We start from the raw sequence: 22,207 nt of genomic DNA, 5'->3' as shown, positions 1-22,207 counted from the left end.
CAGGATCAGTCACACATTGACCTTGAAGTGCTACTGTTGGAACTAAAGGGACACACACGGTAAATGAACAATTGCATATGTCTATGCGATCGAAAGGGATAACCTCGGTCTTGGTGACAGGATTTCAGGTATTGTTGGGAACCCTCCAACAAGTGATCCAGAAAGAATGCGATGGGGATCAAAACAGATGGAGGAATGAGATGGGTTGTGGGACAACTTCTTCCTGTCAAGAGCATGTTTCTTCTGGGAAGGGATCCATGAAATATTCGGACTGGTCTGTTACGTTGCAACCTGACGGAAGCGGAGACAACGATGTTTTGTTGAGGATGCGAAGGAGCGTATGACTGATTTGATATTCTATTGCGTGGCAAGTAGCAGTCTGGCAAAGGTTCGGTCAGTGCAAAGCGTTCATGGTATGAGCGGCAGCTTTAAGTTTCTTTGATTGGCACAGAACGTGTAGTGCTCCAACTACAGAAGAAATTCCTCATCTACGCTGCACTTTTCCATCATGAAGGGGACGATACGACAGCTTTCAAAGCAGATCTGTATGTGCATCTGCCGAGAGAAAAAAAGTTAATCGATGCTGCTCGGGACAGTCAAATAAAATTTGCTAATGAGCAAAATCTACAAGTCTCATGTCCGCGACTTGTCCCGAAAGCACTTCTTTTCTGACGAGTCTCTCAGTTTGCAGTTAGGTGGAAAGTATCTGGTCAAAAAATAAAGAGACTTGTTCGCGCTTTGTTGATGCAACGATTTTGTTCTGCAGCTCTCAGCGTTGGTGCGGGACAGTTAGAATTCAAATATATGACGCCAACTCAGCATGATCACTCCTGAATGTATGCCGTTCCTTGAAATAAGTTAGAAATGATAGCGATGCTGTGTATACACTCACGCGTTAAGCAAGCCGTTCACATTGTCACTGCGAGTCTAAGATAACCGTCTTCGATGATGCGAAGCGGTAAGAGGCTAACCCAGTCGCTCTGTGTTGTAGGAAGGAAGCCTAGGAGATGGGCCTTGTACAGGCCTACGGCAACACCAGCGGAAATCAAAAGTAAGTGCACCAGCACTTGCGGAGCAAGCATCTTAGTGGGGATCCCTGATTTTGCGACCTGTTTAAATGCCTCTCCAGTCGCAAAGATAGCCTGAATATGCATGAAAAGAACAGTGATTGTCGTAGCAACAGAGAAAAACTGGACGGATGTGCTACTCATGAAAAGAGCAAAGGCCGACGTTACCAAGGACCGAGCCGGTGAAAAGGCTATGGACCAAGACGCACTGTACGCCGCGTTCAAGTCTGGCTTCGAAGGGCTCTCCTTGCCATTGCTCCCTGACGCCTTGCTACTGGCCGTTACTTTCCGCAGCATGAATAAGTTGCGAGCGGATACTTCCGACGGGAACCCTGGAGGAGTCTCGTACTTGCCAATGGCTGCACGGACGGCGGAGGCCCGAGAGGGCTGCGTTGGGGCAGCGACATTTGTCGATTCGTCCGTGTAGTTGAGAGACCACCTGTGTTTCGTATCACAGGCGGAAGAGGACTTGCACATACTGCTACGGAGGGTTGTAGTGGGATGAGGAAGAATGGCGAGGCGCAAAAAGTAGCAATGAAAATGATTTTAATGTGTCCAAAGGGGTATCATACTTCATTTGGGTAGGCCAAGCCCTGTCCTCACCGCAAAGTCGAAATGGGAGAAACGATAGCAGGGGCTAACTCGGACAAAGTCGCGACTCCGGTTTTCTTGGATCCGTGCTTTTACTAATCCCAACAAGCAAGAGCTGCGAAATGCCAACCTCTTATGCTCCTTGGCAACGGCGGCGGGGGGTAAAAACGGCGGCGGCCCCAGAGCGGTAATTTTGAACGAAATAGAAAGATTAAATATGTGATGTTATATGACTCACGTCATAACGGAGCGGTGTTCGTCTAGTGGCTAGGACCTCACGTTGTGGCCGTGAAAACGGGAGTTCGATTCTCCCACACCGCACTCATTTGGAAGCGGTGTCGCCCGAAATTTTTTTGATGTGGCATTGTTTGCACTCCTGTTGTCTTTTGTAGGGTCATGTATGATCAGGTTTTGTACCGCCCGGTGACGGCGGTGGCGTATCTCTTCTCTCAAGGAAAGCTGCCATTCGAGCTTCGGGGATCATTGCCTGTGCACCACCATCTACTACCAACCCGGACAGTATTCCTCTTCGCTGTTCTTCACCCGGCACACGTCGAGGCCCTGCGCGTGCGATGGAAGAGGAGCTGGGCTTCCCCACGGTCAGCGTCCCGACTGAGTCAGACAGTTTTCGCATTTTGCATCACCGCCGCAAAGTTTCGAATGACTCCGACCGTACGCAGATGGGATACGGAATGCGTGGTTCTATCCCGAAACAAACGCCGCAAACTAAGAACACTGACAGAAGTTCATTGAGTCAGGGCAAGATCCCAGGAGACAAGGGCAAGATCCCAGGAGACAAGCTCAAGGTTGATGAAAAGTGCAAACCACGTCCAGGCTCATACGAGGCTATGGGAATAAGCATGCCCATTTGCCAAGCCATGAAGGCGGCAGGATACGGTTTCCCAACTCCCATCCAAAGAAAAGTTATTCCTAACGTACTCGCAGGGGATGACGTTGTTGCTATGGCTCGAACGGGGTCTGGCAAGACTGCCGCTTTCTTAGTTCCATTGATTCATAGGCTCGACGCTTCTCCTCTTCCGATGTCCACAGCTTCGCGGAGGAATGGACCACGCGCACTTGTCGTTGCGCCAACACGGGAGCTTGTACTCCAAACTCTAAAGTTTTGTAGGCTGTACTCGAAGTGTATGCAGCCTCCGCTTCGAACTGCTGTGGTTGTGGGAGGAACGCCATTAGAGGCACAGTTTGAAGCGTTAGCCGTCTGTCCGGACATTATTTTTGCAACACCTGGACGTTTGCTTCAACTCCTGGCAGAGATGGGGGCAAGAGGCGGGCTCACGCTGTCTACCGCAGAATCTGTTGTGTTTGACGAAGCAGATCGTCTGTTTGAAGGAACTCTAGCAGTGGAGACAGCTGCTTTAATTGCGAATTTACGGAATAGGCAGACTGAAACTATTGAAGATCGACAAACAATCTTGATATCTGCCACCATGCCACATGCTCTCGCTGAATTCTCGCGAACTGGACTTCGCAAAAGTTTATCTGTGGTGCGTCTTGACGCGGACAAGGGAATATCTCCAACCTTGGCAGTCGCATTCCTTAGCACTCGAGGTGATGTTTCGAAAGACGCTGCGCTACAAGTATTGGTCCGACGAATTTTGGATGAGGGAAGGACTTTGGTAGTCTTTGCGGCGACGCACCGCCGAGTGGAGTACTTAACAGAGCTTCTCCGTGTCTGTATCACGCCTTCTGTTGGGTGTATTCATGGAAATATGGATCAAATGGCTCGTCTTGATGCGGTTGGAAAGTTCCGCAAGAAGTTCAGTAAGGTTTTAGTTGTAACGGATGTAGCTGCCCGTGGAATTGATCTTCCTGAGCTTGGTGCAGTGATCAACTACGACATTCCCGCAACTCCCAAACTATTTATTCATCGTGTTGGTCGCGTAGGTAGGGCCGGGAGATTTGGCCTAGCTTTCAACCTTGTGGCAAGCGACGAAGTTTCATATATGTTAGATACCTTCCTCTTCGTCGGCAGAGGCGTTACATTTGCAGAAAGAAGGGGCGCTGACAATCGCGAAGCATCGAATCCCTTCTCATGCCACACATTTGCGACGGAGACATCCTTTATAGTTGGAGCGTTGCCGAAGTGTGCAATAGACGAAGAAGTGGAGATAACGAGACATGCGATTCAGGGTGTAGAATTGAGTAAGGCTTACAAATCTGCGAGAAATGCGCAAGGACTTTACACAAAGACAAGAGGAGTTGCGAGTGGAGAAAGCGTTCGGCGCGGGAAGGAAATATTTACTCATCCAAACGGTGGTCGACGGAATGTACACGTGCATCCATGGTTCACTGACCTTGAAACTGATATAGAGCGCGAGGCATCAGAACAAGCCGCTCGCCTTTCGTTGTATCGACCCAGAGAAACAATGGTAACCGCACCAGACGCTCTTTTGAAGAGGATATATCCGCGGATGGAAAGCGACGCAACCGAAGGAGATAGTTCACCTCAGGGGGCAGGGAAGACTGAGAGTGCCGAAGTCTTATCGACGGGTATCCTGGAGTCGCTTCAGTTGATCCAGAGCAAAGAGGAGTCTGCTCGTTCAATGAAGATATCTGCGCGTCAAGCAGCACTGGAGGAAGAGCGAAATAGATTTTTCCTGTCTGCGAGGCAGGATGTTTCTCAAAAACAGTCCGAAAAAGCCTTAAAGGTTCGAAGCGGTGGAGTTATGGGGGATGGCTTGAATGCATTCCGCGAATTGCGAGACGCAGCCATGGATATGAATGCTGACGCAAATAGCGACCTCTTACGCTCAAAACACACGGGTTCATCTACGGCGAAGTACTGGGATCGCGTGTCAAAGAAGTATGTGAGAGGTGGGCCAACGTCTACAACTTCTAAGCGCAACTTGCATGTGGCGACAAGGGAGGCGAGGGCAAATGCAAAAGGTGGAGACTCTTACGGCACCGCTGACGGAGCGCTGTTTAGCAAATGGTTATATAAAAACCGAAAGGCTGTAGAGCAACTCGCTGAAAAGGTTGCCGACGGGGTCGGGGAGAATGTCGCCCATCTCAGTCTTGACAGCGGTTTAGGAAATAATGACTTTCGGAAGGGTGCGTTTGGGAGAAGAGCCCGAGTCGCGGCCGCCGCTAAGACTAAGCGACTTGAGACGAGCGACAATGCTCAGGGTTTATGTCGCCGCAATGAACTGAAGTCAACTGATGAAATAAGGAAATCACGGAAGCTAAAGGCAAAGGCCGAAGCTCGCCGGTTGGCCCGCTCCAGCAAGAAACCCAAGGGTTACAAAGGGGCAAGTGGACACTCCGCGAGCTCACATCGAGGACCCTCAAGGTCGAAGTTAATCATCCGAAGGCAGTGACACCCAGGCAAGTGAGTAGTAATATGTAAATGTTATATTGAGGTTCCTTGAATGGCAAGCCTGAAATGTCGTTGTTTGATCACTTTCCTGTCCTAGTCGCCCGTTTTGGGCTTGGGAGCATGTCCGGTCTTTACTGTGGACATCCCATTGTGGTAGAATCTGCCAAATTGTTATATACCTTGATCGGGGCTCAGGCGGACCAGGTCGCTAATTTGCCTCATTCTGCCGGATTGAGTTAACCACTCTTTGAACCGCTCCTGTACAAGTGATTGTAGCACTCCTTTCTTGACGGTAACGCTCGGCGCTTCGATTTCCTCCTCCCCAACTTTGCTTTGCGAAGCTCCAGCGCTATCGCTCATCGACACATCTTTTCCACCTGTGTTTTGATCCTCTTGAGTTGCATCTATTTGTTGCGTCGCACTGGACATAGATGCATGTTTCTTTTCTATGGCTCTGATCTCACGGCGAATATTGAATACCTCACTACCTTTCTTCTTCAATTGCTCGGAATATGCATCTGGCAAGGGCAAAGGCACAGCGAACAACATTCTGGAGTTTGCTTCATCGCTTTCGTGATCTTCTTCACTCCCATGAATTTTTCCCTTAGAATCGACATCCTCATCCGATGGAGTCTTCCTCTTCTCGACAGGAACGGCAAAAGGTAGGAACAAGTCTGGCGGTAGTACCGACGCCACTGCAGAGGTCAAGTCCGGATCCGTCTTGTCCGCAGCAGAACGGGAGCGATGGGCAGGGCGATAAAAGGAATCCCAGGCGTTGGCCTTAGGATCAATACCCATAACTGCTAGATAGTGATCCACTTCCTCTTTCGCAAATGCAGCGTTGTACGGTGCGAATAGTAAACCCCGGTTTTCACCAACAATTTGAGGGGATCTATTCGTGCAAAGGTACACATGGGTATCGAAACAGTTTGTCAGACGACAAACACGCGCAATCACGTGTACCCGCATGTTTACACAATTGATGAGTGAAAGAGAAACACATGCACCGACGAAAAGAGTGCAATTATGGCATGCAATAAGAGACACTCTCCCAAAAGAACTCATGAGGTAGAAATGGGAATCAGAGCAATTTGATATTCGGATCTCCTTTGCATGCGGGTAATCCGTGATTCCTGCATTTGTGGTGGGGATCGAACGTCTGAGGATTGTTTTCTTGTCCAAGTCTCGTATCTCTGCAACATCTGAGAAGCCGTCCACTTCTTTTTGAAGTGGAACTCGAATCAGAGCACTTGTAAGCATATCTGTGAGATCACATAAGGGCACCGTCACATCGCTCGACCATTCTCGCCACTGTGGTATTACACGAGCAATGGATCGGTAAGACCCAGCAGGACCAGATGTTGTGGTTACGAGAAATGCTAAGTGTTCAAACATTTGCTTGGTGATCGGTAAATTCCGTGCCGGAAACTTCGAGGCTTCGTCATCCATGAGAGCCTCGGACGATGATCCCAGGGATGTCGAGCGACGTGGCTTTGCTTGGGGACTTTCTCGGGACAAGGTTCCATGTTCGACAGCAATGGACCCGCCTCCCATCACGATTCCGGTTTCGGAAGACACCGTATCTATGGGCGAGTTGTTCTCTGGTGCAACACCATAAGCGGAAGCCAAAATAAGAAGCAAGCTTTTCAAGTTGTTCGCAACAAGCCTAGTCTCTCTCTGAAAGGCATGCTGCACAGAAGCAATGATCGCTGATTGAGAATTCACTATCGCTCCCAACTGAGTAGGCGTCTTTTTCCGAACAATTCCATCTAGAACGGGACTGCTCGGGGGGGCGGGATTCGGCGAGGGAGGTGTGTTGGCCCCACTATTTGTCTGTGGTGGAGATGCCGTGATGGGCTGGTTTCCGGTCCCTACGACGACAGGGGCAGAAAGTTTTTCTGTTGGCAATTCCGCAGCTGCGATGTGTGCTGTGCGTGGAATGCGAGGAGAAGCCGGACTGAGAGATGGATAAACTGCCGGAGTTAACAATTGAGGGCTTGAAGGGCTTGCTAGAGGGGAGCCTGTATGGCGCGCATTTGTTGGGTTCGACGGACAAGCAGCCGATACACCTCCGACGGGTGAGACAGAACCAGAGCCGCCCTCTGCTTCAGGCCATACTGCATCAGCAGTTTCACGGAAACGACTAGATAGAGTAGCAGCAGCGTGCAGCTTGACAAAAGCCAATAACTCTGGGACCGGGATGAGCAGTTGCCGATAGCTGACTTGGCGCCCCGGGGCTAATTTGCTGGGATCATTGCATCGCACAAATGCATCTGGGGCATTTGTTTCTAACGCTTCGATGATTACTCCAGCGTCTTCTGAAGAATCGAGTTGAGCATGTAGTCCAGCGGCGGCTACCCAAGCATCGTATGAGACGGCCGGTCCAACATTTGGATCATTTGTCTGGGATGCAATTACAAGTTCATGGGCGAGCTTCGGAAAATCGATTTGAGAGGCAGTTGTGAAAGTGAGTAACGGCACTGCGACGGAATGCTCGAAGACCTGACGGCGAATCCAAAGAGGTCCGATCGACTCTGGTTCGGCGTCAACCATACGTTGGTCCATGGAATGATCTAGTTCCGCTGGAGCTAAGGGCGTACCTTGCTTGCGGGAGACAAGGGGCCCTCGAGCCTACCGCAATGTACTCGTTGTGGCGGGCGCGAGAGGTGGCGGCTTTTCGCCACCCATACACGTCGGTGAGGGGCAAGACGTGGGAGCGTGGACGAGCGGCTTGTGTAATGTCCGATTCGGGGTGGCGAATTTGCTGATGGGATGGAGGAGGAAGGATTCGGGATGGGGGTGGTCCGGAAGGGGTCAGTTGTTGTGGCGGTAAAGGGAAGGACGAGGACTAGGAGCGGATCAGCCCCTTGTCGTCGATGAGGGATAAGGACGCCAGACGTGCTTGTGTAAAGCGGAGGTTTGTCTTTCTTTGTCTCACACCTCTGGATCGGTTTCATGCATTGGGGGCTGCATGAAGGTCAATTCCATTTTTTCTACTTTTTTGTAAAAAAATATGCTGAGGGTTTTGGAAACCTATCCCCTTCCCCGCCAGATATCCCCAGATAGATACAGTATAGTTGCGAGTTGTGAGAGTGTCGTAATAAGCCTCCACCAGACCCGCTCTGCTGCTCTCTGCTCCCCACACCAAGAGCTTCGGGAGTTACGACCACTTTCCTAACGCATGATGTAAGACAAGAGAGCTCTTGCCTTGAAATCGAGACCCGTGCATCACATGCACAGATACTAGTATCATTCACGCTCAGCTTCAAACGTTGCGCACTTAGTTATTCAGTTAGAAAACATTGAACTTTATTAGGCTCACGTCGCCTTGTCTGTTGATAATACGCTTCTCCCTAACAGCAAAGTTGGAACCATGATGACTCCCATGACTTTCCAAGTAGTCACGATATTCCACTTGACCCAAAACATCACTAGAGCTCCAAGGTGTGCCACCAAACATGCTTGGAAAGCTAAGATGGAAATCTTTTCCTTCTTGTCACCAGGGAACTGCAACGGGAAGACCCCCAAACGGACCCATACAACTAGAAGTAATGGAAGTGGAAGTAGAGTGCTAGCGAGAGCAAGCAATATAGCAAACAACTGAGCCCTCTTTTCGGATGCTGGGATCGGCGAGATGAATTCTGGAAGTAAACCCTTTTTCACACCAACGTCAAAGTCAAACACTCCCCGCGTAACTCGTTTGAACATGGGGAACGCATCCTCGTCGAAGCGCATTTTCTCCGTTATTCTCCAAGTCGTGCTATCCTTCAGTAGTTTGTCTCCCATTATCAGCTCGACAGCGTAGGAATCATCTTTCACCCAAAATTCGGCATCCCCCTTAATTTCATTCTTCAGATTGATTTCAGTCCGCATATCTCGCGAGCCACGCTTAACCAAGTACAAGTTGTCTTGCTTCGTCCGTTGGTTGACAAACCTCAAAAATAGCTGATGCACAGACGCAGATTCACCCTTTTCATTCTCGAAAGACGCCTGTACTGAGAATGAATTCGCATTTCCAACTTCAAATCCTTCCGGCTGAGCCATTTCTGCGACCTTATCAGTCTCTGTTGACAGCCACACCCGATGAACTTTCTCGCCATCCCGCACCGTGCTGACTTTTAAGGTTGCCTTTACCAAAGCGATCGAAGGTTCCGCCGCATCCGATATCGCCGCGCAGAGCGCAGCTAGCACGCAAAGCAATATCCAGCTTCTGAAGGACTTCATCACATGCACTCCAATTGAAGCAGCAGACGCAAGTACGATCATTCGAAAAATTCAGTTGCGAATCAAGCAACTGGCGGTGATCCGAAACCAACCCTTGAAGATCCAGTTGAGCGCACCAGCAAACTAACGGCAGGCACAGCAATAGACTTTTCGACGTCTACGATGACAGCGACAATTCAACAGTGAATGAGGCGCCGTTTACCCGCTTCGCTGCCCCGTTGCTCCCGAAGAGTAGTGGGGATGAGGCTGCTCCCGCGGAAGAAAGATGGCAACTGATCCGCGTGTCGCAAGTTTGAAACTTGATTGAGCCGTATCATGAAAAAGAAATGTCATCTTCCAATATTTTTTGGAAGGTATCCAGCAATGACACTATTCCACTCAAGTACAGTATCCATTCCACAGTTCGACTCTGTACGGTATGTATACATCAAGAGGAAACGTGCATCAAGCTCTTCTCGCGAAAGAAGTTTTTGTGAAGACGTATTTTTAGTTTGCGACTTTGACTCGAGCTCTTCTGGAGATCGCTACAGTAAGTGTATCATCCAACGGAAATCTCTTTCCTTTATTTAGCAGAGCATACCGGAGGCTATTAGCTGGCTAGGGCTACAAATAGCAAGAAAGAGGCTGGCCAAACGGTAAAGTTTTAGAATAGCCATGCTGCCCCCTACACACAAATGCCCACACACATGCTTGCTGGAGGAGCCGGGTTGAATTCGAGAATAGTGATTCAATAAGCTACATATACAATGCAAACGCTTGACAGGGACTTGAATATCGCTTCAGAATGGAGACGCATATTGTTCTAGACGACGTCAATACTGTGCAATTAACAAGACGTACATATCGCTAAAGGCAAGTCTAGCTAGAAGACCGACGTTCTTGCATGAATCCCCTTAAGTGCATCCATTGATTCCCTAATTATGAACGAGATCATGCCGCTGTGTCTACTGATGTATTAATACGTCCAAGACACCAACATCTTGCACAACGCAAGGATAAATTTGATGACTTTAAAAGCCCGATGAGTCATCGAGTTAAAAACTACGCGTTCGTTTTTCAAGCTATGTACTTGGTTTTCGAAGATATCAAAGTATTATGTTTTGAAGGGTATTCAAAAGTTCCACTCCGCCAGACTTCTACAATCGCCATCGAAGAAGTCTAATTCTCACTAGGATGCGGTCTGCCTTGACGCGGACCAGGCCCGGGCTTGAGTACTTCGGAGGTCCAGAATAGGAGATGACCTGCGAAAGAGAATAGGACGATAAAGTTTTCAGCGTCTACTACTTTTGCGGTGCTTGCGGGGCGCTGCGCAGCTTTTCTGAAGGCTCTTTGGCGGTATGTGCTGTCAACAGTGTGGGCTTCATGCAGTGAACCTGCGCAGTACATCAGCCTCTTCGATATCTGACAAGGAGGGGACTACTTCGCTGAAATGGGGTTGGCAAGCGTATGCAGGGCAGGCTCGAGCACAGCGAGCGCGTCGTGATTTGACGTCGCATGAAGTCAGCGAGCGGGGCGTTGGTCAGAGTGTACATAGCGGGGGCGTGCAGAATGACTGAGAGAGGCCAGGCGCATCGCGCCGCTCCTATCGGGTCAAGTGGGCGCCGATAGCTCCTTTCCTACGTGCAGGCCAGTCGTTGTCAGTACTGGCTCAGCAGACTCTTTCTCGTTGGAATGGCGTCTGGTCATCGGCTGAAAGCCAGCCAGGTTCCTCGAAACAGTCTGCGGAGGACAGCGGGTAGGAAGCACGTGGAGATGGTGGCTGACGCGGACTGTGTGTGAGGGCTCAGTGCTGGCGTCAGCAGCCCAGCAACATGAATGAGAGGAGGGATGACGCTCTGACGACAAGGTCATGTATGATGAAGAAGTCTGAGGAACGGGGGACATAGTGTACAGATTTTGTCCATTGGGGAATTGAGTGGCGGAAAGGGGCAGGAGACGGAGGAACTCGAAGGGAAGGGGAGTGGTTGAAGAGGGAGGGGCGTTCATTGCGCACGAGGAGGGTAGTGGCTCAGCGAGCAGGGCGGTGGGGGCAGGGTGCATAGGTGTGTCGACGTGTAGGCGTTGGGTCTGGCTCTGCTGTTACTGTGTCTGCGATTTCTGCCATTCCCGGGCCGTTTGCAGCACTGATTCGAATGGTGGTGAGAGATACTTTTCCGTAGCTCCAAAAGCTCAGGAGCTCCCAATGCTCGTGAAGTTCACCTCTCCGCAGCTCCGAAAGCTCAAGTCCACCTCACTCCCCATCGCAACAACAGCGATGGGGAGTGAGCTACAGCCCCTGTTCTCACGCCTCCGTTGGCAGCGGTCACCACCTCGTCAGAGAAGCGACCAAACTGCTTTGGGGCTCTAGCGCGACCAGTGTCCCCAACTGCTTCCGTAACGCTGATGCGGGAGGAGCCGAAGCCCGAGCCTGCGTCATTACACACCAGCCCCCCACGAAACAGTGTACTCACAAATAGCTGCGCCCCAGGAATTCCGCCCACCGTCCCTCTAAGTGATGGCATGCCTTCAACACATCATCGCACTTCCGTCCCCCTTTCCAGGGCGAGCCTGCTGCAATTCTTTTCGTGTACCGAATACGCGCAAGAGGCATACAAGCAGGTAGGCACTGAGTCCAAGCGTGTTTCTCGTGAACGTTTGCGAGTCTTTTCCCTCGATTACCGATGGATCCCACTCTGACCGCTCGGCTCGTTCATTGCGGAACTCAAAGGATTTCAGTGTTATATGATCTCTACGTCCTCAAAGCAGAGGGAGGGCACCTGTTGTTCGTCCTGACGACCGAGAAATGAGTAGGGCTCGAACTAGCGCCTTTCGGTCTTTACGTAGCTTATGTTCTCTCTTTCCTCGACTGAGAAGGTATCTGCTTGTAATCTTGCCTCTAAAGGTACCATCTACATGTGGGCGTATACCGAGGTTCGCTTCAGAAGTACTGAATAACCTGCGTCACATTCGCACCTGTCAACACTGGTTCACCGAAAGAAACCTTCGAAACAACGGCACACTCGTGAGATAACACCGAGTAATTTTCGAGGCTTTCTATTGACACCCTCTCAATCTGGTGTGTGCAAGCAAAAGTTTCTCCTACGAAAGAATTGCTCACATCTACGAGGCGGCAACGAGCGGTATCTAACTAATACATCAACGAAGAGGAAGACAGTGTGGCCTCAACTTTACAAGCAGAGAGGAACACGAAACTTCTAATGAACATCTTCCCGTGGTTTTCTCTCCGACACTTCCCTGAGGAGTGTGTGTCGCGGAATACCTATTTTTTCTTCAAAAGCACTGGGTTTGAACGAACTTATCTTGTCTGCTCGGATAGACCAAACGGCAAGACCTGGAAGAACTGACCTCGTTCGGATGACATCACACATCCGAACAATACTTACGAGGTGTACTGCGCGGCAATCTGCTTAACGCGATCGTTGTATGCCGGCTTGGACTTCATAAACAGAGCGTGAGCCTCGGCGTTCGCGGGGTCTTGTGCGTTCGGGGTGTCCAACAAATCCTGAATGCCGAGCAGAATCTACAAACGATGATAAACGAACACGGTCAGAGGCACTGCATTAATTACTTAAAGCCTGAAAAGGTGGCTTCTGCGGTTCAAGCTTCACACGTTGGCTGTTGCACAGAGCATATCAGTGTTCACATATCGCCAAACGTACCTGCTTAACAGTTATGGACGGCCTCCATGCCTTGTCAGCGTCGATGATGCTTAGACACACAGTTCCCGACGGGTAGACATTCGGATGAAACAAGGGGGGGTCAAACCGGCCTTTGAAAAACCAATTAGACAACATTGCATAGACATCTGTGAGAGATCAAGAAAAGGTGGCAAGTAATAGTAAGAGCAAGTTCAGACCAACGTACATTTCGGAGGCCTGCTTGGGTAGTCTTCGGTAAACTCCAACACAAGTTTGTATAAACCACCCTGCCACAAAGTCTGAGATTCAATACGTCCAAAGGCTCGAGAGGGAAGAGTCAGAAATTCATGCATGCATGCAAGGCAGCACCTCTGCACAAATGAAACGGGTAACTGTGGTTGCCATACCTGGTCCTTTCCAGGAATTCCGCATTCCCACTTCATCAAATTGGACTGCCCATCCTTTTTCTCAGGACGAGCGTAGAAACCAACGGGATGGTCCAGGCGCCACTGTTTACGTTCTTCTGTCAGACGACCGCGAGCAATGCCACTCATACTGAAGTTTTTGTTGGTTTCGTGAAGAATAGATTTCGGTGAAAACGAGACGAAAGAAGACTAGAGGTGCGCCAAGCTAGATAAATGGAAACGCGGACAAGAAGGGTACGGTAAAAGGATAGTGGCCAACTGTCGTTCAAGTAATGACAGAAGCGAAAGAATTGCTCAGGACGTCTGTTGCATTGGAGACGTAAAATAAACACACCTTCTCGAAAAACGTAAGAGCAGGGCAGAACTGGTCCAGAGAATAATTCTCCGTTATTTTTTTTGTTTTTAAGCATATAGTTTCGACAGGATCAATTTTCATGTGCTTGACGACCCGAACGTGGAACATCGGTCCTCTTGTTGCTCCGAAAAGGCAGCTGTTGGACCGCGGCTAGATACAATACATCATGTCTAAAGCAAAAACGATTTACACGTGTCCATAGATACAGACGCCTTTGAGAGAACTGGGTTTCCTTATACTGCGGCACACCCGCCTTCCTTTTTCTCACATCGCTGCACAACCTTGCAAGATCAACCCATCACAACAGATCACATTGGCCTTCTACTTCCTTATCCAACTACTGCCCGTAGTGTTGGTAGCGGGGGTGTTCCGTGGACTTGAGTGTAGGCTGCAATATTGAGTGACTCCAAAATGGCAGAAATGCAAGTTCTTTCGAACATGAAGAGAAGGATCGAAAAGCTGGTGGGGGAGGTTAAAGAGGTGCAAAATGGTACGTGCGCATTTGATGGCTGTATCTGATGGAATGGCTTTTACGGACGCATATAACGATTACAGTTTCCGATTCTTACCTATCCTTATTCATGCCATCTTTTCCGCAGATCTGGCCAACTCTGTGAACACAATGAACAACTTGCAGAGTCAGTTGACCGAGAACAAACTAGTGAAAGACGTACGTTTAGCAGTGCTAAAACCCGTTCGTTCTTTTCTATTGGCTATGAAGCTGGGGCTGAACTCCCACATCTAACTCTTTATGATCACGTTTGTTTCGCAGGAGCTCGACAACTTGGAACAAGGTGCCAAGATATTCAAGCTTGTTGGCCCTGTTCTCATCCCACAACAAGCAGATGAAGCTAAAAGCACAGTGAACACCAGAATTGAATACATTTCTAAGGAAGTGAAGAATGCGAAAGAACGAGCGCAAAAGGTAGAGAAAGAACAACAACAACGACGCGTCACTCTTTTGACAGAACAACAAAAGTTCCAAGCGCTAGTGCAACAAGTCAGCGCACAGAAACAATGAGGGGCAGTACCTTGGAGTGGTACAAAGTGCATTTCATCTAGATCACTCGGCCGAAGCGTAGTGACGAAAGAAACTTATTTGGTCGCGATCGCGATGACGATCCTAACGGAACGAGAGGTTTGGAGTGATACCAGAATTCGAGAACAGATGTGGAAGTTAATCCTGCGGGTTACAAACGTCCTGTCTATGCTTGGGAAGTTAGATGAGTCAATATCTTATGACAGTAAACAACGACTGTCACATATAAAAACACAGATCCGTTCACTAAGAGAATTTGTGGAATGTCGGCAAACGTGTCACAACTCTAGTCTCTGCTTCGCACGGTGTCATGGTGCGACGAAATCGAGCCACATGACAATGTGCTCCTATTCTCTTTGCTCTCGCGTGTTGAGTGGCTCTAGTCATGAAAAGCGTCGAGTGGCTGGTCGGATTTCCAGCCGAGTGCGGTTTTCACATGGACCCTCAGTCTAGATTATCACTTCGCGTTGGGAGCAGCACCAGGAGCTGACTCTGAATCGCCTTCCCCCTCCAGCAGCGCTCGTAAGCCCTGGATATTATCCCTTGTTGCCCTCATGCTAACGTCTAACTGGCTATGCCAAGAAACCCGATCTGACTTGTGAATCGGATGATTGCGATCATGGTCAGGGTCATTCTCTCCATGGCGATAACCCAAATGTATATATTTTGGCATGACGGCAGCCTCCCAAAGCTCCTCATCAAGCTCCCTTACCAAAACAGTAAGATGGGCGTACTTCTTGTGCTCGATACCATATCGGCCTTTGCCGTGCCACGGCCTGATCTTCCTGAGGTACTTGCCCTTCCCGACGAAGGCATGGCTGACAACCAATCTGTCCTCTCGTAGACCTGCGTGGCGCGCATTGGTGACAGCGGCAGCGATCGTCTTCCAAACATGCTCTGAATGCTTCTTTCGGCATCCGACCATCTGACGTTCGGCCTCGTTGATCGTCATTCCGCGTACGAGCTTGGCGACGATGTTCAGTTTATGAGGTGATGTGGAAATACCGAGCCGCCTGGCCTTGGCAGTCCTGATCTCTTCGCCGCGGTTGTCGAGAGGCCATGGTCGAGGTTTCCTTGCAATGCCCGCCTCGTTCAATTCCAAAGCCGCTTCAGTTTGCAATCCTCTGGAAAGACTTGAGCACAGACTGCGAAAAGCGCTTCTGAGAATCATGGGTGCGGATGGTTTGGCAGTACTACGGGCTGCTTAGAGAGCAAATTTCTTCGTGATCGCGATCGTTTAATCGTTGTTGGCAATTCGAAGGGATGATGCTTGTGGAGATAGAAAAATGTGGATGGAATGACACCCTCACAATTTGCTTGATCAAACCGCGGCGACAACAGAGTGCAAAGAGTATTCTTGAAGATGTGCTGAATAAACGACTGTGTAGGGAAGCAGATGAGCATCTGAATGGTGATCCGGATGATCTTGCGACATGCATAGAAAAGGTCTCTTTGAGCAGTCCAAAAATCGCAGAAAATTGGCAAAACTTGGGCTATTTCGTTAAAACCGTCTGTGTATCCACGTAAGACCCGTATTCCACAACATTCGCGTGGAATACGTGTACAGAAACATTCATTGTGTATCGTGCGTTGTTCGTGTTCCTAGCAGACCTCTTTTATCTCAAGGTAATCACAACCCAATAAGGACGGTCCACGAGTTGAAAGCCACGGCAAATCTCGTTGTAGCTCCACCGACTGCCAAAACACATGTTGCACGTTTCACTGCGCCTACCCTTGCAACACAAGCACCAGAGTCCCGCATTTCCCACACGGCTGAAAGCCGGCCAAAGCCAGCGCTTGGGCGTAAAACAAATTCACCCGTCGTAGAGTTATTCCCCTCTGCTGCTCCCGCAACACAGCGACACGCTCTGGAACCACGTGCCTGGCAACCATGCAAGCCTTCATTCCCACGGCCCCGCATCGCCTAGACGCGTACAGGCTACGACGGCCTGCTACGTCGCCGCGGAACGGTTTACAGGCTGCGAGAGCGGAGCATTCTGGGGGTTCCACAGTGGACTGGCGGTCCTTCCGGGCCCGTCTGGTACAAACAGAGCAGACGACTACTCCCGCCGGAGAACCAAGTACAAAGGAATGGGCGCACGAGGTACCATTCGTCGAGGCTGGGTGTTTGTTGATCGCCAGCCCCGAGCACTTTGTGGGCGAGCACTCGTGTTCATTTTTCGCAAACAGTGTGGTGCTAGTGCTGACCCATCACAGTGACAAGGGAACGGTTGGCGTGATTCTCAACCGCCCCGTCGCGGCAGCCGTGTCCGAGCCGAGGTTACGAGGGGCCGTGTCTGCGGCGCCGGCGCCGCTGTATTTAGGAGGACCTGTGGCGCTGGACTCTTTACTGGCGTTGCATAACGACGCGTCCATTCCGGGTGCTGGTCAGGTTGTGGATGGCGTGGCGACATCCGGCGTCGCAGAGGTGCTCAGTCGTATCGAGAGGGGGCAGATGAACGTGGACAGCTGCAGATTCTTTTGTGGCTACTCGGGATGGTCGCCGGGGCAGCTGCAAGAAGAGGTGGATAGTGGGGTTTGGTATACTTGTGCGAGTTGTACAGAGTTGGTCACTGAGAAGGGGCTCCATCGGGATGATTATCTTACTAAGAAGTTACTCAAACTTATGGGCGGGAGGTTTACACAGATTGGGGAACGACTGGATAATGAAAACCCCGGTACCGGGTGGAAATTTGGGAGTTAACGCGATGTGAAAGAAAGGTAAAAATCGGCCTCCGGTGGGCGGCGTTGCATTGAGTACCCAAGGGTACTGTATGTACGTGATATGTTTTTTTGGGGGTACGCAACTACTGTACCGTAGGACGAGGACGTGTTGGGTGGATGTCGTTGACGTGAAGTGGGATATACAGTGCGGTCGTTGTACTGTACAGTACTGTAGCCGATAGCAAGCTGCATAAACTTCGACATAGAAATTCGCTATGAGACATTTGATCATCGCCAGGAACGGATTCTCTTGCAAGTACAATTGCATTGAAGACATGGCTCGTCTCGAGGCACTGTACGATACGGTACACGATAACAAATGCGACGCGGTTGAGAAGAACTGGGAAGGAAGTGCCAACGTAGTTTATTTATAAAAAGAGATCTGGAAACGCGCCGCTACGGTACAGAGTATACCAGCAGGCGCTGCTGTCCAGACGGTGGAATGTGGACATGGAAGAGGTGCCGGCGCTGGCAAGGTGGAGTGTTGAGGAAAGCCTGTCTGAGACGTTCTGCCATGTGGATGGGGCATGTGGATGGGGCGAGGGGTTGGGCAGGCATGAAAAACTGAAGGTCGTCAAACAATGGTGTCGGGAAGCAGGTTAGCGATGGAAGGGGGGCGGCCTAGTGAGGTGAATTTCTGTGTCCCATACTGGCACAAACCAAGTGGCGTCCAGTGTCAGCGCCGGTGCACGGGTACCGCACATGGAGTTCAAAAATAAATGCGAAAACCTCAATTCCACCGACTCCCCGCCTCGGCAACGTGTCATAGCGCGCCAAGCCTTTCCAAGCACACGCAAACCCCCCAACCCCATTCCTGCTTCGCCGCTTCGCAACCTCCTTCCTCGATCACTCGTAGATGCACCCACCCCCTTCACCTCCCCTGCCCCCTGCACCCCCCCTACATCACCGACAACCAACATCTCCCGCCCATATTCCAAGCGTCTGGCCTCCCGCCAGGCATGCGCACAGCCATGCCACAATACTGAATTGATCCCCCGTCCCCCTGAAGAAGAACAACTCTCCGCACAACCGCCGACGCCCATCGCCTTCCCTGACGCACCAAGCCCAACCCCCGTCCGTCCGAAGAAGGGCCCATCCCGCGCGACGATGTCTACCCCAACGCCCCCGTCATATGGCCTCTTGACGACGGCATGGGCTTTTCTGTCCAACCCCTACGTCCTGTCTGCTGTCGGCTGTGGCGTACTAGCGCTAAGTCTGTCCTACCTTTTGTCGGCGGCCCCCACACCACGAGATGCAAAATGTCGCGTCGTCGCCGGCGATGTTCGACGAGTCGGCAACTCAGAATTCGTCTTCAAATCCCCCCCGGATCTGCCTGACCTCTTGTTAGACGCCCACGCGGGTCGCATTATCGCTTTGCATCCAAAAAAGACGAGCCTGCCAACCCCTCCCAGTCCCTCGACCGCCTCTCGGGCTGACGACCATTCCCCGCCAAGAGATGCGGCTGCGCCAAAGGTCAAGCGCGCCCCGCGGCTTTCCATTACCTTACCGCTACGTAGCGGCCTCTTTAATCGCGACAATTTTCGCGAGCAGAAGCTCGCTGACGTGCACGATTTGCGCGTCTTGGATCGCGGCCTCTATTTCCAAAGCGGCCGGGCTGTCGCTATTGGCACGGGTGTTGATGAAGAGGAAACCGTCCTGCAATTCAACTCGCGCGTGGGGGCCGAGTCGTTCATGGATGTTTTGTACCACGTCAAGACTAAGAAGCTATTTCGCCCGGACACAGTATCCATGTTCATGACCACATTCAATGTGGGCAATGCCCAACCGCCGGATGACCTCTCATCGTGGCTTACGCGAGCTGCGTCGATGGACATTGTCGCCATTGGAGCCCAGGAATGTTCGTATACAGCAACAAGCAACCCCATGGCAGCCTCCATCCAGCGCGCATCAAGTGAAAATTCATCAAGACATGCAGGCAGTTCCGCTGATGGCCCTACGGAAGCGACTCCATTATTGGATGGGGATACAGACTCTGAAGGTGATATCTCACGCATTTCAAGCTCCCCAAAAGTGACGCAAGCATATTCATCGACATCGATGGGTGGGAAAGAGCATTGGCACACGCTACTATCGGCACACTTTCCGGAAGACGAATATGCATGCATAGCAAAGCTTTCGGCCTGGGATCGCTGCTTGAATATTTTTGTCAAGAGGAACTTGCTACCAGCTGTATCGCGTGTCAGGTCTGATACTGCAAATGTTGGGCTCGGAGGTGTGGCCGGAAACAAGGGTGCCATTGGGGCGCGCTTCACAGTTTTCGACACTGACTTTCTCGTCATTAACTCGCACCTGGCAGCACACGCAAGAGAGGTAAATCGCAGGAATGAGGACTTCGCGTCAATCACAGGCGGACTTTGGAATTTGCGCGATAACCCTGAAGTGGATATTTTGGCAGGTGCTGTGCACCATCTGATTTGGATGGGGGATTTGAACTACAGAATAGATCTGGAACGAGACAAGGTACTGGAGCTTATTGAGAAAGAGGACTGGGAAAGTCTGCACCAGGCTGATCAACTACGGAAGGAAATGGAGGCAGGCCGAGCCTTCCAAGGTTTCCACGAAGGTGCAACTGACTTCCGCCCTACATATCGATATTTGAGAGGGTCACGGGAATATTCTGCTGTAAAACTACGGGTTCCTTCGTACTGCGACAGGATACTGTATCGATCTCTGGGTGGTTGTAGGTTGAAGCTCCAAGAGTACCGACCCGCAGATGAAATTCAGACTTCGGATCACTCACCGGTGTACGGAATATTCAGTGCGAACCTTGTGCATACCAGAGGAACTCGGGATCTGGAAGCGATCGCAATGGATAGCAGTTGCCAAGAAGCAAGGGATCTGGGATTGATGTCACCGATTGTTTCTCCACGAACGTTGTCAATGCGCGCGTTGCTTCCCGGATTTTCTGAAATAACTGGCATGCAATTACAGTTTAAGAGTCTTTCGGCGACAGGGATTCCAGAAATGGACCATGGGGGGCGCAGAATACAAGTAGCAAAGGCGTTGCACATTCACAATCACGTAGGATGGAAGAAGCATGAAGAGTTAGGGGCAGGACAACACGCGGATCCATATTGCACATTCCACGGGGACGCAGTGGCAGAATTAGATGAAGGAGAGTACAGAACACGGACAATAGAAGCTTCTCAGAATCCGGTTTGGGAAGCAGAATCAGTTCCAGGAATCGATCTGCTGAGCTCAGCAAGTAATTCGGTAGGAAAGCGATATGTAGTGATCACAGTGAGAGACGAAATTCCGACAAGAAGGGACGATGTTATTGGGTCGGCCGTGCTATGGCTAGGGGGCAGTGGGACGGGGAGTGAGTGGAGTGCGCTGGTCGGGAACGAGCCGATTGCATTTAGTCTACCACTGATGTTGGGAGGGAAGAATCAGGGACAGATTCAAGGCTCGTACATTTTGAAGAGGACGTAATTTACTGTATAAAGCAAACTTCTTTGGAACCAAGCTCTGTGCACTGCAAGACTTCGCTGCGCTTGGTGGCGTTTGCAGGCGTCTTTCCTGCATAAACGTTTCATCCTCGGGAGATGAAATGAATGATGTAAGTCAGCCAAGAACCCTTGCGGGTTGCCCGCGGCTCAAATAGAACAGCGTGCACCAGATAACAGATGCATGCGGTATGTGTGATTTGAAGCAGGTTGCAAACACTCTAATAACGCGTGTTCTTGGGGACCGCAGGGTTGGTGTGCGCATATACGGCTTAGAAAAGGGATTTTAGAGAGGTGGCGGAAATGCATCGGTGGTGGGTGGTTGTCAGTACGTGCAGGAGTCGGCAAAAGCCGCTGCACTGGGAAGACACGAGAGCGACAGCGTCACTGATTCTGCATGACGGCACGAAAATCTCAAAATTTTAAACGCCAAACACGCCATCAGTCCCTGGACACACCCTTCAGTCTCCCACGCTTCGCTGTACAGTGACGCCCCCCCCAAAACGCTATAAAAGAACTCCCTCACGCACGCAACCTTTCCTTCCCCCCCCCCCCCTTCCCTTCCCACCGTGACGCTTCATCCGCCAACTCACATCCGAAACTTCCCTCCGCCACCCTCTCCCCCCCCGTTTCCTCACGACACGCAATGGCGCGTACCAAGCAAACAGCGCGTAAGTCGACCGGCGGTAAGGCGCCTCGCAAACAGCTCGCCACCAAGGCGGCGCGCAAGTCGGCGCCCATCACCGGCGGCGTGAAGAAGCCGCATCGCTATAGGCCCGGAACCGTCGCGCTCCGTGAGATCCGCAAGTTCCAGAAGAGTACCGACTTGCTTATCCGTAAGCTCCCCTTCCAGCGCCTCGTTCGCGAGATCGCACAGGACTTCAAGTCCGACTTGCGGTTTCAGAGCTCCGCCGTGCTCGCCCTCCAAGAGGCCGCAGAGGCCTACTTGGTCGGACTCTTCGAGGATACCAACTTGTGCGCCATCCACGCGAAGAGGGTCACCATCATGCCCAAGGATATTCAGCTTGCGCGTCGTATCCGCGGCGAGAGGGCCTAAATTCAAGCACTTGCGCCTCTGCAACGTCTGCTTCCAACCGGAATCTGTGTAAATTTGACTTTTTCAGACACCCTTGCCACTCCGCTCTTGTTTCGCTCAATTTCTGCCGCCTGCGTCCCCTGGCTGGCGTAGCGCTTCTGATTCGCACCGCAACCACCTCTCAGACTTGGCCACGCTCCGCCTCTCAGTGCAAGGCTTGACGCACACTGGCCCCACCGACATTTAGCCTGCGAATAAACCAAAAGCCTATGCAATCGTTTTCTTGTTTTTTTTTTTTTTTTTC

The 22,207-nt window shown here is 50.9% G+C and overlaps 14 protein-coding genes; 7 read left to right on the top strand and 7 right to left on the bottom strand.

Moving 5' to 3' along the window:
* Window positions 1–908: 908 nt before the first annotated feature.
* Window positions 909–1,544, bottom strand: CHC_T00006914001 (hypothetical protein). The gene has a single exon (XM_005710194.1). The coding sequence runs from the start codon at window positions 1,542–1,544 to the stop codon at window positions 909–911; it is 636 nt and encodes a 211-aa protein (XP_005710251.1).
* Window positions 1,545–2,054: 510 nt separating this feature from the next.
* On the top strand, window positions 2,055–2,411 carry CHC_T00006913001 (hypothetical protein). Its single transcript, XM_005710193.1, has one exon. It carries the CDS (start codon window positions 2,055–2,057, stop codon window positions 2,409–2,411), a length of 357 nt encoding a protein of 118 aa, XP_005710250.1.
* A 95-nt stretch (window positions 2,412–2,506) lies between these two features.
* CHC_T00006912001 (hypothetical protein) lies at window positions 2,507–5,048 on the top strand. XM_005710192.1 is given in 2 exon segments: window positions 2,507–4,996; window positions 4,997–5,048. The coding sequence occupies 1 exon segment, from the start codon at window positions 2,507–2,509 to the stop codon at window positions 4,994–4,996; it is 2,490 nt and encodes an 829-aa protein (XP_005710249.1). The 3' UTR covers window positions 4,997–5,048.
* A 118-nt stretch (window positions 5,049–5,166) lies between these two features.
* Window positions 5,167–7,548, bottom strand: CHC_T00006911001 (hypothetical protein). Its single transcript, XM_005710191.1, has one exon. The coding sequence runs from the start codon at window positions 7,546–7,548 to the stop codon at window positions 5,167–5,169; it is 2,382 nt and encodes a 793-aa protein (XP_005710248.1).
* Window positions 7,549–10,809: 3,261 nt separating this feature from the next.
* On the bottom strand, window positions 10,810–11,205 carry CHC_T00006910001 (hypothetical protein). Its single transcript, XM_005710190.1, has one exon. The coding sequence runs from the start codon at window positions 11,203–11,205 to the stop codon at window positions 10,810–10,812; it is 396 nt and encodes a 131-aa protein (XP_005710247.1).
* An 801-nt stretch (window positions 11,206–12,006) lies between these two features.
* Window positions 12,007–13,546, bottom strand: CHC_T00008828001 (Ubiquitin carrier protein). XM_005710189.1 is given in 6 exon segments: window positions 12,007–12,598; window positions 12,599–12,739; window positions 12,879–12,988; window positions 13,084–13,156; window positions 13,265–13,411; window positions 13,412–13,546. The coding sequence occupies 4 exon segments, from the start codon at window positions 13,409–13,411 to the stop codon at window positions 12,599–12,601; spliced, it is 471 nt and encodes a 156-aa protein (XP_005710246.1). The 5' UTR covers window positions 13,412–13,546; the 3' UTR covers window positions 12,007–12,598.
* A 381-nt stretch (window positions 13,547–13,927) lies between these two features.
* CHC_T00006909001 (hypothetical protein) lies at window positions 13,928–14,658 on the top strand. XM_005710188.1 is given in 4 exon segments: window positions 13,928–14,048; window positions 14,049–14,127; window positions 14,237–14,307; window positions 14,410–14,658. 3 exon segments carry the CDS (start codon window positions 14,049–14,051, stop codon window positions 14,656–14,658), a joined length of 399 nt encoding a protein of 132 aa, XP_005710245.1. The 5' UTR covers window positions 13,928–14,048.
* A 93-nt stretch (window positions 14,659–14,751) lies between these two features.
* CHC_T00006908001 (hypothetical protein) lies at window positions 14,752–15,129 on the top strand. The gene has a single exon (XM_005710187.1). It carries the CDS (start codon window positions 14,752–14,754, stop codon window positions 15,127–15,129), a length of 378 nt encoding a protein of 125 aa, XP_005710244.1.
* Window positions 15,130–15,133: 4 nt separating this feature from the next.
* On the bottom strand, window positions 15,134–15,847 carry CHC_T00006907001 (hypothetical protein). The gene has a single exon (XM_005710186.1). The coding sequence runs from the start codon at window positions 15,845–15,847 to the stop codon at window positions 15,134–15,136; it is 714 nt and encodes a 237-aa protein (XP_005710243.1).
* A 22-nt stretch (window positions 15,848–15,869) lies between these two features.
* CHC_T00006906001 (hypothetical protein) lies at window positions 15,870–16,115 on the bottom strand. Its single transcript, XM_005710185.1, has one exon. The coding sequence runs from the start codon at window positions 16,113–16,115 to the stop codon at window positions 15,870–15,872; it is 246 nt and encodes an 81-aa protein (XP_005710242.1).
* A 452-nt stretch (window positions 16,116–16,567) lies between these two features.
* On the top strand, window positions 16,568–17,619 carry CHC_T00006905001 (hypothetical protein). XM_005710184.1 is given in 2 exon segments: window positions 16,568–17,380; window positions 17,381–17,619. The coding sequence occupies 1 exon segment, from the start codon at window positions 16,568–16,570 to the stop codon at window positions 17,378–17,380; it is 813 nt and encodes a 270-aa protein (XP_005710241.1). The 3' UTR covers window positions 17,381–17,619.
* A 1,376-nt stretch (window positions 17,620–18,995) lies between these two features.
* On the bottom strand, window positions 18,996–19,151 carry CHC_T00006904001 (hypothetical protein). Its single transcript, XM_005710183.1, has one exon. It carries the CDS (start codon window positions 19,149–19,151, stop codon window positions 18,996–18,998), a length of 156 nt encoding a protein of 51 aa, XP_005710240.1.
* Window positions 19,152–19,155: 4 nt separating this feature from the next.
* On the top strand, window positions 19,156–20,882 carry CHC_T00006903001 (hypothetical protein). XM_005710182.1 is given in 2 exon segments: window positions 19,156–20,853; window positions 20,854–20,882. The coding sequence occupies 1 exon segment, from the start codon at window positions 19,156–19,158 to the stop codon at window positions 20,851–20,853; it is 1,698 nt and encodes a 565-aa protein (XP_005710239.1). The 3' UTR covers window positions 20,854–20,882.
* Window positions 20,883–21,513: 631 nt separating this feature from the next.
* On the top strand, window positions 21,514–22,189 carry CHC_T00008476001 (Histone H3). XM_005710181.1 is given in 2 exon segments: window positions 21,514–21,924; window positions 21,925–22,189. The coding sequence occupies 1 exon segment, from the start codon at window positions 21,514–21,516 to the stop codon at window positions 21,922–21,924; it is 411 nt and encodes a 136-aa protein (XP_005710238.1). The 3' UTR covers window positions 21,925–22,189.
* Window positions 22,190–22,207: the final 18 nt, after the last annotated feature.

This window comes from Chondrus crispus, genomic scaffold (genome assembly GCF_000350225.1).
Source record: "Chondrus crispus Stackhouse genomic scaffold, scaffold_54, whole genome shotgun sequence".
NCBI classification, from domain to species: domain Eukaryota; phylum Rhodophyta; class Florideophyceae; order Gigartinales; family Gigartinaceae; genus Chondrus; species Chondrus crispus.
Note: the sequence above shows the minus strand (reverse complement) of the source record. Positions and strands in the feature narration are given on the sequence as shown.

What these genes read in the sequence shown, in the direction of transcription:
- CHC_T00006914001 (XM_005710194.1), bottom strand. Translation starts at nt 1,544, where the DNA reads ATGTGCAAGTCCTCTTCCGCCTGTGATACGAAACACAGGTGGTCTCTC.
- CHC_T00006913001 (XM_005710193.1), top strand. Translation starts at nt 2,055, where the DNA reads ATGTATGATCAGGTTTTGTACCGCCCGGTGACGGCGGTGGCGTATCTC.
- CHC_T00006912001 (XM_005710192.1), top strand. Translation starts at nt 2,507, where the DNA reads ATGGGAATAAGCATGCCCATTTGCCAAGCCATGAAGGCGGCAGGATAC.
- CHC_T00006911001 (XM_005710191.1), bottom strand. Translation starts at nt 7,548, where the DNA reads ATGGTTGACGCCGAACCAGAGTCGATCGGACCTCTTTGGATTCGCCGT.
- CHC_T00006910001 (XM_005710190.1), bottom strand. Translation starts at nt 11,205, where the DNA reads ATGAACGCCCCTCCCTCTTCAACCACTCCCCTTCCCTTCGAGTTCCTC.
- CHC_T00008828001 (XM_005710189.1), bottom strand. Translation starts at nt 13,411, where the DNA reads ATGAGTGGCATTGCTCGCGGTCGTCTGACAGAAGAACGTAAACAGTGG. An exon ending in CCCAAGCAGGCCTCCGAAAT is followed by an intron (nt 12,989 to 13,083) that starts GTACGTTGGTCT and finishes GGTTTTTCAAAG; the next exon opens with GCCGGTTTGACCCCCCCTTG. An exon ending in CGTCCATAACTGTTAAGCAG is followed by an intron (nt 12,740 to 12,878) that starts GTACGTTTGGCG and finishes CATCGTTTGTAG; the next exon opens with ATTCTGCTCGGCATTCAGGA.
- CHC_T00006909001 (XM_005710188.1), top strand. Translation starts at nt 14,049, where the DNA reads ATGGCAGAAATGCAAGTTCTTTCGAACATGAAGAGAAGGATCGAAAAG. An exon ending in GGTTAAAGAGGTGCAAAATG is followed by an intron (nt 14,128 to 14,236) that starts GTACGTGCGCAT and finishes TCTTTTCCGCAG; the next exon opens with ATCTGGCCAACTCTGTGAAC. An exon ending in AGAACAAACTAGTGAAAGAC is followed by an intron (nt 14,308 to 14,409) that starts GTACGTTTAGCA and finishes TTTGTTTCGCAG; the next exon opens with GAGCTCGACAACTTGGAACA.
- CHC_T00006908001 (XM_005710187.1), top strand. Translation starts at nt 14,752, where the DNA reads ATGACGATCCTAACGGAACGAGAGGTTTGGAGTGATACCAGAATTCGA.
- CHC_T00006907001 (XM_005710186.1), bottom strand. Translation starts at nt 15,847, where the DNA reads ATGATTCTCAGAAGCGCTTTTCGCAGTCTGTGCTCAAGTCTTTCCAGA.
- CHC_T00006906001 (XM_005710185.1), bottom strand. Translation starts at nt 16,115, where the DNA reads ATGCATGTCGCAAGATCATCCGGATCACCATTCAGATGCTCATCTGCT.
- CHC_T00006905001 (XM_005710184.1), top strand. Translation starts at nt 16,568, where the DNA reads ATGCAAGCCTTCATTCCCACGGCCCCGCATCGCCTAGACGCGTACAGG.
- CHC_T00006904001 (XM_005710183.1), bottom strand. Translation starts at nt 19,151, where the DNA reads ATGGATACTGTGTCCGGGCGAAATAGCTTCTTAGTCTTGACGTGGTAC.
- CHC_T00006903001 (XM_005710182.1), top strand. Translation starts at nt 19,156, where the DNA reads ATGACCACATTCAATGTGGGCAATGCCCAACCGCCGGATGACCTCTCA.
- CHC_T00008476001 (XM_005710181.1), top strand. Translation starts at nt 21,514, where the DNA reads ATGGCGCGTACCAAGCAAACAGCGCGTAAGTCGACCGGCGGTAAGGCG.